At 43.7% G+C, this 13,128-nt stretch overlaps 1 protein-coding gene across 1 annotated transcript in view; it reads right to left on the reverse strand.

The window, feature by feature from the left end:
• LOC311103036 (eukaryotic translation initiation factor 2-alpha kinase 3-like) overlaps nt 1–10,896 on the reverse strand; it is a 92,004-nt gene extending 81,108 nt beyond the window's left edge. Inside the window, exon 1 of the mRNA XM_084144528.1 lies at nt 10,285–10,896. Within this exon, the coding sequence (XP_084000654.1) occupies nt 10,285–10,595 (311 nt within the window). The 5' untranslated portion in view covers nt 10,596–10,896. The remainder of the gene's footprint in view (nt 1–10,284) is intronic.
• Nucleotides 10,897–13,128: the final 2,232 nt, after the last annotated feature.

A 13,128-nucleotide genomic window follows, 5' to 3' on the forward strand; every position in this document is an offset into this window, starting at 1 on the left:
GTGTTGTAGACATGTGATAATGGCTTATTGTTAACTATATTACCCTGTTATGTTGTTCTAGTACAGGACCTGTAGATAATCACAGCTATGTTGGCTTCAAACGTGCTCTGAAATGGAGTCAGTGGCGTAGACTAGCAGACTAGGTCATCATACAGAGAGAGAGAGATGGGTGTGACTACCCGCACCATGGAATGGGCTGCGGCGTCTTAGATTCCATAAAAAGAGCGCTTTTCAAATCTCTTCGGGTCGATCACATATTGATCATCGGATGAGATTCTCCTCTCATCAGTCGGGTGGTTGAGATGCTCTGTGTGTTTTCAGTCAGACTGTACCTACCGCATGTTGTCCAACGTCGTTAGGATGTATAGGCTATCAACTGTGTTGTCCAACGGCGTTAGGATGTATAGGCTATTAACGGTGTTGTCCAACGTCGTTAGGATGTATAGGCTATTAACGGTGTTGTCCAACGTCGTTAGGATGTATAGGCTATTAACGGTGTTGTCCAACGTCGTTAGGATGTATAGGCTATCAACTGTGTTGTCCAACATCGTTAGGATGTATAGGCTATCAACTGTGTTGTCCAACGGCGTTAGGATGTATAGGCTATCAACTGTGTTGTCCAACATCGTTAGGATGTATAGGCTATCAACTGTGTTGTCCAACATCGTTAGGATGTATAGGCTATCAACTGTGTTGTCCAACATCGTTAGGATGTATAGGCTATCAACTGTGTTGTCCAACATCGTTAGGATGTATAGGCTATTAACGGTGTTGTCCAACGTCGTTAGGATGTATAGGCTATCAACTGTGTTGTCCAACATCATTATGATGTATAGGCTATCAACTGTGTTGTCCAACATCGTTAGGATGTATAGGCTATTAACGGTGTTGTCCAACGTCGTTAGGATGTATAGGCTATCAACTGTGTTGTCCAACATCGTTAGGATGTATAGGCTATCAACTGTGTTGTCCAACATCGTTAGGATGTATAGGCTATCAACTGTGTTGTCCAACATCGTTAGGATGTATAGGCTATCAACTGTGTTGTCCAACATCATTAGGATGTATAGGCTATCAACTGTGTTGTCCAACATCGTTAGGATGTATAGGCTATCAACTGTGTTGTCCAACATCGTTATGATGTATAGGCTATCAACTGTGTTGTCCAACATCATTAGGATGTATAGGCTATCAACTGTGTTGTCCAACATCGTTAGGATGTATAGGCTATCAACTGTGTTGTCCAACATCGTTATGATGTATAGGCTATCAACTGTGTTGTCCAACGTCGTTAGGATGTATAGGCTATCAACTGTGTTGTCCAACATCGTTAGGATGTATAGGCTATCAACTGTGTTGTCCAACATCGTTATGATGTATAGGCTATCAACTGTGTTGTCCAACATCGTTATGATGTATAGGCTATCAACTGTGTTGTCCAACATCGTTATGATGTATAGGCTATCAACTGTGTTGTCCAACATCGTTAGGATGTATAGGCTATCAACTGTGTTGTCCAACATCATTATGATGTATAGGCTATCAACTGTGTTGTCCAACATCGTTAGGATGTATAGGCTATCAACTGTGTTGTCCAACATCATTAGGATGTATAGGCTATCAACTGTGTTGTCCAACATCGTTAGGATGTATAGGCTATCAACTGTGTTGTCCAACATCGTTATGATGTATAGGCTATCAACTGTGTTGTCCAACGTCGTTAGGATGTATAGGCTATCAACTGTGTTGTCCAACATCGTTAGGATGTATAGGCTATCAACTGTGTTGTCCAACATCGTTATGATGTATAGGCTATCAACTGTGTTGTCCAACATCGTTATGATGTATAGGCTATCAACTGTGTTGTCCAACATCGTTATGATGTATAGGCTATCAACTGTGTTGTCCAACATCATTAGGATGTATAGGCTATCAACTGTGTTGTCCAACATCATTAGGATGTATAGGCTATCAACGGTGTTGTCCAACATCATTAGGATGTATAGGCTATCAACTGTGTTGTCCAACGTCGTTAGGATGTATAGGCTATCAACTGTGTTGTCCAACATCGTTAGGATGTATAGGCTATCAATTGTGTTGTCCAACATCGTTATGATGTATAGGCTATCAACTGTGTTGTCCAACATCGTTATGATGTATAGGCTATCAACTGTGTTGTCCAACATCGTTAGGATGTATAGGCTATCAACTGTGGTGTCCAACATCGTTATGATGTATAGGCTATCAACTGTGTTGTCCAACATCGTTATGATGTATAGGCTATCAACTGTGTTGTCCAACATCATTAGGATGTATAGGCTATCAACTGTGTTGTCCAACATCATTAGGATGTATAGGCTATCAACTGTGTTGTCCAACATCATTAGGATGTATAGGCTATCAACTGTGTTGTCCAACATCATTAGGATGTATAGGCTATCAACTGTGTTGTCCAACGTCGTTATGATGTATAGGCTATCAACTGTGTTGTCCAACATCATTAGGATGTATAGGCTATCAACTGTGTTGTCCAACATCGTTATGATGTATAGGCTATCAACGGTGTTGTCCAACATCATTAGGATGTATAGGCTATCAACTGTGTTGTCCAACATCATTAGGATGTATAGGCTATCAACTGTGTTGTCCAAGATCATTAGGATGTATAGGCTATCAACTGTGTTGTCCAACGTCGTTATGATGTATAGGCTATCAACTGTGTTGTCCAACATCATTAGGATGTATAGGCTATCAACTGTGTTGTCCAACATCGTTAGGATGTATAGGCTATCAACTGTGTTGTCCAACGTCGTTATGATGTATAGGCTATCAACTGTGTTGTCCAACATCATTAGGATGTATAGGCTATCAACTGTGTTGTCCAACATCGTTATGATGTATAGGCTATCAACTGTGTTGTCCAACATCATTAGGATGTATAGGCTATCAACTGTGTTGTCCAACGTCGTTATGATGTATAGGCTATCAACTGTGTTGTCCAACATCATTAGGATGTATAGGCTATCAACTGTGTTGTCCAACATCATTAGGATGTATAGGCTATCAACGGTGTTGTCCAACATCATTAGGATGTATAGGCTATCAACGGTGTTGTCCAACATCGTTATGATGTATAGGCTATCAACTGTGTTGTCCAACATCGTTATGATGTATAGGCTATCAACTGTGTTGTCCAACATCATTAGGATGTATAGGCTATCAACTGTGTTGTCCAACATCGTTAGGATGTATAGGCTATCAACTGTGTTGTCCAACATCGTTAGGATGTATAGGCTATCAACTGTGTTGTCCAACGTCGTTAGGATGTATAGGCTATTAACGGTGTTGTCCAACATCATTAGGATGTATAGGCTATCAACTGTGTTGTCCAACATCATTAGGATGTATAGGCTATCAACTGTGTTGTCCAACATCGTTAGGATGTATAGGCTATCAACTGTGTTGTCCAACATCATTAGGATGTATAGGCTATCAACTGTGTTGTCCAACATCATTAGGATGTATAGGCTATCAACTGTGTTGTCCAACATCGTTAGGATGTATAGGCTATCAACTGTGTTGTCCAACATCGTTAGGATGTATAGGCTATCAACTGTGTTGTCCAACGTCGTTAGGATGTATAGGCTATTAACGGTGTTGTCCAACATCATTAGGATGTATAGGCTATCAACTGTGTTGTCCAACATCATTAGGATGTATAGGCTATCAACTGTGTTGTCCAACATCGTTAGGATGTATAGGCTATCAACTGTGTTGTCCAACATCATTAGGATGTATAGGCTATCAACTGTGTTGTCCAACATCATTAGGATGTATAGGCTATCAACTGTGTTGTCCAACATCGTTAGGATGTATAGGCTATCAACTGTGTTGTCCAACATCATTAGGATGTATAGGCTATCAACTGTGTTGTCCAACATCGTTATGATGTATAGGCTATCAACGGTGTTGTCCAACATCTTTATGATGTATAGGCTATCAACTGTGTTGTCCAACATCGTTAGGATGTATAGGCTATCAACGGTGTTGTCCAACATCGTTATGATGTATAGGCTATCAACTGTGTTGTCCAACATCGTTAGGATGTATAGGCTATCAACTGTGTTGTCCAACATCGTTAGGATGTATAGGCTATCAACTGTGTTGTCCAACATCGTTAGGATGTATAGGCTATCAACTGTGTTGTCTAACATCGTTATGATGTATAGGCTATCAACGGTGTTGTCCAACATCGTTATGATGTATAGGCTATCAACGGTGTTGTCCAACATCGTTATGATGTATAGGCTATCAACTGTGTTGTCCAACATCGTTAGGATGTATAGGCTATCAACTGTGTTGTCCAACATCATTATGATGTATAGGCTATCAACTGTGTTGTCCAACGTCGTTAGGATGTATAGGCTATCAACTGTGTTGTCCAACATCGTTAGGATGTATAGGCTATCAACTGTGTTGTCCAACGTCGTTAGGATGTATAGGCTATCAACTGTGTTGTCAAAACAACAGTAGCAGAGCTCAACTCCAGCACAGGGACTGACTATCTGAACTAAGCCCTTGCTTGACACAACCTCAAATCAAGGTTTATTGGTCACATACACCATTTTTTAGATGTTATCACAGCTCCAAACTCTTGAGCGTGCCGTCTCTAGCCAACTCTCCTGCTATCTCTCTCAGAATGACTCTAGCCAACTCTCCTGCCATCTCTCTCAGAATGACCTTCTTGATCCAAACCAGTCAGGTTTCAAGACTGGTCATTCAACTGAGACGGCTCTTCTCTTTGTCACGGGGAAGGACTGCCCGCTCCATGATCTCGCCATCACGGTTGACAACTCCATTGTGTCCTCCTCCCAGAGTGCAAAGAACCTTGGCGTGACCCTGGACAACACCCTGTCGTTCTCCGCTAACATCAAAGTGGTGACCTGATCCTGTAGGTTCATGCTCTACAACATTCGCAGAGTACGACCCTGCCTTACACAGAAAGCGGCAAATGTCCTAATCCAGGCACTTGTCACCTCCCGTCTGGATTACTGCAACTCACTGTTGGCTGGGCTCCCTGCCTGTGCCATTAAACCCCTACAACTCATCCAGAACGCCGCAGCCCGTCTGGTTTTCGACCTTCCCAAGTTCTCTCACGTCACCCCGCTCCTCCGCACACTCCACTGGCTTCCAGTTGAAGCTCGCATCTACTACAAAACCATGGTGCTTGCCTACGGAGCTGTGAGGGGAACGGCACCTCCGTACCTTCAGGCTCTGATCAGTCCCTACACCCAAACGAGGACACTACGTTCATCCACCTCTGGCCTGCTAGCCCCCCTACCTCTACGGAAGCACAGTTCCCGCTCAGCCCAGTGAAAGCTATTCGCTGCTCTGGCACCCCAATGGTGGAGCAAGCTCCCCCACGACGCCAGGACAGCGGAGTCACTGACCACCTTCCGGAGACACTTGAAACCCTACCTCTTTAAGGAATACCTGGAATAGTATAACAGTAATCCTTCTACCCCCCCCCACCGGTTTTATACATTCACCTCTGAAGGTAAATAATGTACTTGCATTCAGTAATTTTACTCTGATTTGTCATCCTAAGGGTCCCAGAGATAAAATGTAGCATAGTTTTGTTTGATAAAATCCATTTTTATATTAAAATGTAAGAACTGGGTTCTACAGTTTGAACCCCTGCCGTCTCTGGCTCCACACCCACCCCGCCCGGCCATCTAGATGGGTGAAAGTTAGTGTATAAACTAATGATCCATCATTAATTACTTTCCTGGGAGTGTGTAAACTTACATTTTGTATTACCATATCATTTTTGTATGTTCTCTGTAGTTATATACTTGAAAATGTATCAATTGACCAATTCGGCACATTTGGGCAGACTTGATACAAAATAGTCTAGTATTGCAACGCTTCACTGAATCAATCTGAAACTCTGCACACACACTGCTGCCATCTAGTGGCCAAAATCTAAATTGCGCCTAAACTGCAATATTATATTGTGGCCTTTCTCTTGCATTTCAAAGAAGATGGAATAAAATAAATAAATAGAAAATGCATGTTTTTTTGTTTGTATTATCTTTTACCAGATCTAATGTGTTATATTCTCCTACATTAATTTCACATTTCCACGAACTTCAAAGTGTTTCCTTTCAAATGGTTTCAAGAATATGCAGCTCCTTCCTTCAGGTCCTGAGCTACAGGAAGTTAGATTTGGGTATGTCATTTTAGGTGAAAACGGGAAAAAAAGGGTCAGATCCTTAAGAGGTTAAACAAATCAAAATACATTTTATATTTGAGATTCTTCAAAGTAGCCACCCTTTGCCTTGACAGCTTTGCACACTCTTGACATTCTCTCAACCAGCTTCACCTGGAATGCTTTTCCAACAGTCTTGAAGGAGTTCCCACATATGCTGAGCACTTGTTGGCTGATTTTCCTTCACTCTGCAGTCCGACTCATCCCAAACCATCTCAATTGGGTTGAGGTCGGGGGATTGTGGAGGCCAGGTCATCTGATGCAGCACTCCATCACTCTCCTTCTTGGTAAAATAGCCCTTACACAGCCTGGAGGTGTGTTGGGTAATTGTCCTGTTGAAAAACAAATGATAGTCCCACTAAGTCCAAACCAGATGGGATGGCGTATCACTGCAGAATTATGTGGTAGGCATGCTGGTTAAGTGTGCCTTGAATTCTAAATAAATCACAGACAGTGTCACCAGCAATGCACCCCCACACCATCACACCTCCTCCTCCATGCTTCACGGTGGGAACCACACATGCGGAGATCATCCGTTCACCCACACCGCGTCTCACAAAGACACTGCGGTTGGAACCAAGCATCTCAAATTTGGACTCCAGACCAAAGGATAATGTCCATTGCTCGTGTTTCTTGGCCCAAGCAGGTCTCTTCTTCTTATTGGTGTCCTTTAGTAGTGGTTTCTTTGCAGCAATTCAACCATGAAGGCCTGATTCACACAGTCCCCTCTGAACAGTTGATGTTGAGATGTGTCTGTGACTTCAACTCTGTGAAGCATTTATTTGGGCTGCAATTTCAGGGGCTGGTAACGCTAATTAACTTATCCTCTGCAGCAGAGGTAACTCTGGGTCTTCCATTCCTGTAGCGGTCATCATGAGAGCCAGTTTCATCATAGCGCTTGATTATTTTTGCGACTGCACTTGAAGAAACTTTCAAAGTTCTTGAAATGTTCCGTATTGACTGACCTTCATGTCTTAAAGTAATGATGGACTGTCATTTCGCTTTGCTTATTTGAGCTGTTCTTGCCATAATATGGACCTGGTCTTTTACCAAATAGGGCCATCTTCACAACACAACTGATTGGCTCAAACGCATTAAGAAGGAAATACATTTCACAAATTAACTTTTAAGAAGGCACACCTGTTAAAATGCTTCCAGGTGACTACCTCATGAAGCTGGTTGAGAGAATGCCAAGAGTGTGCAAAGCTGTCATCAAGGTAAAGGGTGGCTATTTGAACAATCTAAAATCTCAAATATATTTTGTTTAACACTTGTTTGGTTACTACATGATTCCATATGTGTTATTTCATAGTTTTGATGTCTTCACTATTATTCTACAAAGTAGAAAATAGTACAAATAAAGAAAAACCCTTGAATGAGTAGGTGTGTTCAAACTTTTGACTGGTAGTGTATATATACATAAAATTGTGTGTATAGACAGTATGTGAATAGAAAAGGTGTGTCCAGCAGTAGTTATATAGGATGAACCATGACTAGAATACAGTATATACATATGAAGAGGACAGCAGTAGTTATATAGGATGAACCATGACTAGAATACAGTATATACATATGGAGTGGACAGCAGTAGTTATATAGGATGAACCATGACTAGAATACAGTATATACATATGGAGTGGACAGCAGTAGTTATATAGGATGAACCATGACTAGAATACAGTATATACATATGGAGTGGACAGCAGTAGTTATATAGGATGAACCATGACTAGAATACAGTATATCCATATGGAGTGGACAGCAGTAGTTATATAGGATGAACCATGACTAGAATACAGTATATACATATGAAGAGGACAGCAGTAGTTATATAGGATGAACCATGACTAGAATACAGTATATACATATGAAGTGGACAGCAGTAGTTATATAGGATGAACAATGACTAGAATACAGTATATACATATGAAGTGGGTAAATAGTATGGAAACATTATCAATAAAAGCTGTTTTTAGTCAATATAATAAGTTATCATCAACTGCATGTGCCAAACAGTTATTTTATACCCTCATATCTGAGGATGTCTTTTTACAACAACATCTAAAAAAAATGTTTCAAATGAGCTGGTTCTGAAAGATTCCTCAGACAGAGCAACTCCTTCACTGACAGACTGGCTGGCCAGAGGATGCCAGCTCTTTCTCCAAGTTAGGGATTGTAATGTTGCTGTCCCACTGTAGCTATCTACTCTAACGGGATATTACGCTGTCAAAGTATCGGACTGAACCTGTGCTGACATATGTGGTCCTCTGTAGCTCAATTGGTAGAGCATGGCGCTTGTAACGCCAGGGTAGTGGGTTCGAACCCCGGGACCACCCATACGTAAAAATGTATGCGCACATGACTAAGTCGCTTTGGATAAAAGCGTCTGCTAAATGACATATTATTATTATTATGAACTCTTTATGACAGCAAAGAACGTCTTTACTTAGAAATTCTACAAAGTAAACATCTAGGAATTCCATTGCTTCCTGCTCTCCAAAAACAGCCATAATGTGACGCTCTCTAGTTTAGTTTCAGGCTGGGCTGGGCAGTGTTCACTGATGCAGCTCTCTAGTTTAGTTTCAGGCTGGGCTGGGCAGTGTTCACTGATGCAGCTCTCTGTTACAGAACTGTGCTCAGCACACTTTCATGTTCAGTTCTAAACTTGTGCTTTGGTCATACTTCCAAAACAAAGCTCTAAATAAAAATGTCCAAGGGATTTACAATGATCTATGTGTTGTTTTAGACCTAGTGGACATCCGCAGGTCGATTCTGACAATGATCTATGTGTTGTTTTAGACCTAGTGGACATGCGCAGGTGGATTTGGTCGAAAACAATACATAGATAATTGTAAATCCCTTGTACTAGGTCAATTTATTTAGACCTTTTTTGGAAGTACATACCGGGCGTGATGGCAGTAAATGATGACAGTTGCTCAGCGGAACTCCATATTTGGTGAGTAAGCTAACAAAGGTATTTTGTCATAATGCTTGCAGAGCTGTCTAATGGGACAGTGTATGGTTCAAGCTATACTTTAACCAAAGAACTGTCCATACTGCAAAGTGTCTGTCGCTTCCCACTGGGCACAGATGTCAGTTCAATGTCTAATAATATAATAATAATAATAATAATATAATAATATGCCATTTAGCAGACACTTTTATCCAAAGCGACTTACAGTCATGTGTTCATACATTTTTGCGTATGGTTGGTGCCAGGGATCGAACCCGCTACCCTGACGTTACAAGTGCCATGCTCTACCAATTGAGCTACAGAGGACCGTCTAGTTTTGATTAGATTTGGTTGAGTTGTCCACTAACATGCATTCAACGTGAAACCAACAAAACATTTCCCCGTGTCATAGGATTTAGGTTAAAAGTTGGGTGAAAAAAAACGAAATGCCCTTTTTGCAAATCCAATTAGTTTTCCACGTTGATTCAATGTCATCACATAGATTTGGGGGGTTGAAATTACGTGGAAACAACGTGATTCAAGCAGTTTTTCCCCAGTGGGTTGTCAGATTGGTCCGGGAGCCAGCCAGATGCGCTTTATGATGGAAGAGGTTCGGAAAACCGGAACCCTGACACTTTGGGGATGATGACAGCTCTAGCGCTGTTGCTGCACTCAGCAAAACTACCAGACGCAAAGCAACAAATCACTTGACTTTCAAAGAAATTAGCCACATAAACGTTGTGTGTGATCACTATTAAGTGATCATAGTTAGGAGAGCAAATGTACCAAAGTTTACTGAGAACGAGCTCACCTATTACATCCAACAAACAAACAAAGAAAGTTGGAGTAAAGAGCTGTTGACATTGTTTGCACACCAATGTGACCCCCCTTCTCTCAAACTGTGAGCAGGCGACCATTGTAACAGAACGAGACAATAACACAGCTGTCTGAGTTGACGAACCACGTTCTTGGAAAATCTTTCTGCTTTCAACAGTTTGCCAGTTGCAGTGGTTTCACCACAACCCCCTATAAGTTGTTTAGTACCAAACAAGCTGCTCACCGTGTGGGTTTGATGTTGCCGTTACTTTCTCCGTACGGCTCCTCGCCCTCCCCGCTCTCATCATCATGATCCTCCACGGTCACGTCCCCGATAACAACCGGAACAGGACCGCCGATACTTTCCAAGCCCCGTTCCACCAAGAGCCCTTCGGTTCCATCTTCCCCGGCTGTGTGTGACCCCAGTGCGGCTGCGGGTTGGTGCTCTCTCCCGGCGGCTAAGCTTAGAGTCGGACAAGTCCCAGTCAGAGCCCTCAACAACAACATGAGCACTAGGGATATGCTCACGTTCCCAAAGTGAAACTCCCTTTCCATTTGTAACACTGGCACATCAGTACATAGACCATTTACATGCCAAGCCGAGTAAAAGTAAAAAATATTTTTTTTCTCGCAGAGTAGGTTATGTACAGGTGAATGTAGATAAGACCTGTTGTTTCTTCGAAGTCCTTTCCTTCGTTAGGTAAACAAACAGCCGTTAAGGCACCATACTGTTGTTCCCTTGTAGCTGACAGAAGACTGGCCTTAGTAACCCTAACTCCCTCCCCGTCTCCACACTGCGATAGGACGGAGAAGTGGCGACTAAAGAGAGAATGGCAAACATAAAAAGCCGATTGAACACCTGCGCCATCAATTTGTACAACTCGAGTACTAAGCAGAGCCCGATTGCACGACACCTTTGTCGCTCAAAAAACATTTCCGTGGTCCGGGCCGGCCCCCCCAAACACTGAACCTGATTGGACAAGCGTCCATCCGTCAAATCACTGTAGGTTCTACGCATGCGCCGTCACGGCCGCCACAAGGGGAAAGCACACGGTGACGTCAGCAGGTCTCTAGTGGCGTGTCCTGTGGTTAAAAACATAATTGGTTAAAATAGTAATCGCTGGACCAATAAAAATGCTCTGTGAAGCCAGGAGAAAAGATATTGGTTGGTTTACACGACCGCGAAAGATAGCCAGGTTCCCAATTGGATATGTCCAGCTGTCAATCACAGCCGTTGCTACGGTGGCATTTAAGTAGGCGGATTAGAAAGCAGTGGAACGGGGACGAGATGGAAAGATCAACGTGGCCACGCTTTAGCGCTAGGTTTCCTCTTCCGGTTCTATCACGAGTTACCGCAGTCAGTGTTCTCAACTCTTCAAGGTGATCAGAGAGGAAGAGGCGAAGCGAGAGGTTTTACTCAGCCCAAAATCTGTCCACGAAAATAAACCTTCGAAGTTAGGAATTTTTGTATGGAGGTCATTAAGCAGGTTTCCATTGACTCATGTTTATTCAACAAAAGCAATGTGTAATGGAAACGGCAGATATAGAATACATTTTCTAAAGATCGACAAAATGTGTATAATTTGACAGGAGTGGATTTTTCTTTTGTCAAACTTTGAGACAAATGATGATGGAAACGGTGTTTTTCAAATAAATTATGATTGCCGAATATTTTTTGAAGGTAGGCGGGGTACGTGATGTCATCATATAACTATAAGCTCCCCTCCACATTTAATTTTAAATGCCTACCGCAAAATACATTTTTTTCAACTATAAAAATAATGTTTATTTGATGGACAAGGATTGTCCTGACTTTCAAGAACGCCTGAATTGCTTCGCCTTGCTTTTCTAGTTGGCTGGCAAGTTTCACCATCCAATTATTTCAGATATACAGGAGTAGAGTTTCACTATAGCACGGACCGTGGCGATATGTTGGCACATGAGAATGATTAGAATATGTTAAATATTAGACAATTATTGCATTCTATCCATGCTGGCTTTCACGGGCTACCTGAGACATGAAACCAATAGGTGGGAGGGCATGTCGCCAATTTATTATTGCGCAATTTGCCTAAATAGGTAATGGAAACACTTCAACCACTACATTCTTGACACTGTAGGTTTTAGCGTTGTTATTTTTATTTTTTTAGGTGTGATGTCATTACGTCCAGCTGTTTTTATTGACACAAGATAGACGCGCCAACTCCGTCTGGACCTCTTCACACAGCTCTTCGGAATAAGGTGCGGAGCACCGGCTCATTCCATCCGCTGGAGGCTGCCAGGGTCCTGAAGGTGAGGGCGTACTCTACAGCGGTCTGGGCACCCTGTCGGAGTTGGAGTAGTCGCTCACCTCCCTCTCGGCCCTCTGGTGGATGATCGAAGACCGCCATGAACAGAGCCATGAACCATAGGAACCCAGCTCCTCCTCTCCTCTCTCCCAGACGGCCGTAGCCCACTCCAAAGCCTGTCTGGTCAGCAGGGAAATGACCGTGGCAACCTTGAACCTCTCGGTGGTGGGGGCTCCTGTCTGATGGGCGAAATAGAGAGAGCACTGGAGTAGGAAGCCACAGGAATTCGATGGAGTCCCGTCATAATTGTCCGGGGGGGAACAATAGGGCGGACTGGGGGACGGGCTGGGGGACGGGCTGGGGGACTGGCTGGGGGATGGGCTGGGGGATGGGCTGGGGGACGGACTGGGGGACGGGCTGGGGGACTGGCTGGGGGATGGGCTGGGGGATGGGCTGGGGGACGGACTGGGGGACGGGCTGGGGGACGGACTGGGGGACGGGCTGGGGGATGGGCTGGGGACTGACTGGGGGACGGGCTGGGGGACGGGCTGGGGGACGGGCTGGGGGACTGGCTGGGGACTGACTGGGGGACGGGCTGGGGGACGGGCTGGGGGTGGGCTGGGGGACTGGCTGGGGACTGACTGGGGGATGGACTGGGGGTTGGGCTGGGGGACGGACTGGGGGACTGGGCTGGGGGACTGACTGGGGGATGGGCTGGGGGACTGACTGGGGGATGGGCTGGGGGACTGACTGGTGGATGGGCTGGGGGACTGACTGGGGGATGGGCTGGGGGACTGACT

Source organism: Coregonus lavaretus, assembly GCF_964263955.1.
Source record: "Coregonus lavaretus genome assembly, chromosome: 27".
Classification (NCBI taxonomy): domain Eukaryota; kingdom Metazoa; phylum Chordata; class Actinopteri; order Salmoniformes; family Salmonidae; genus Coregonus; species Coregonus lavaretus.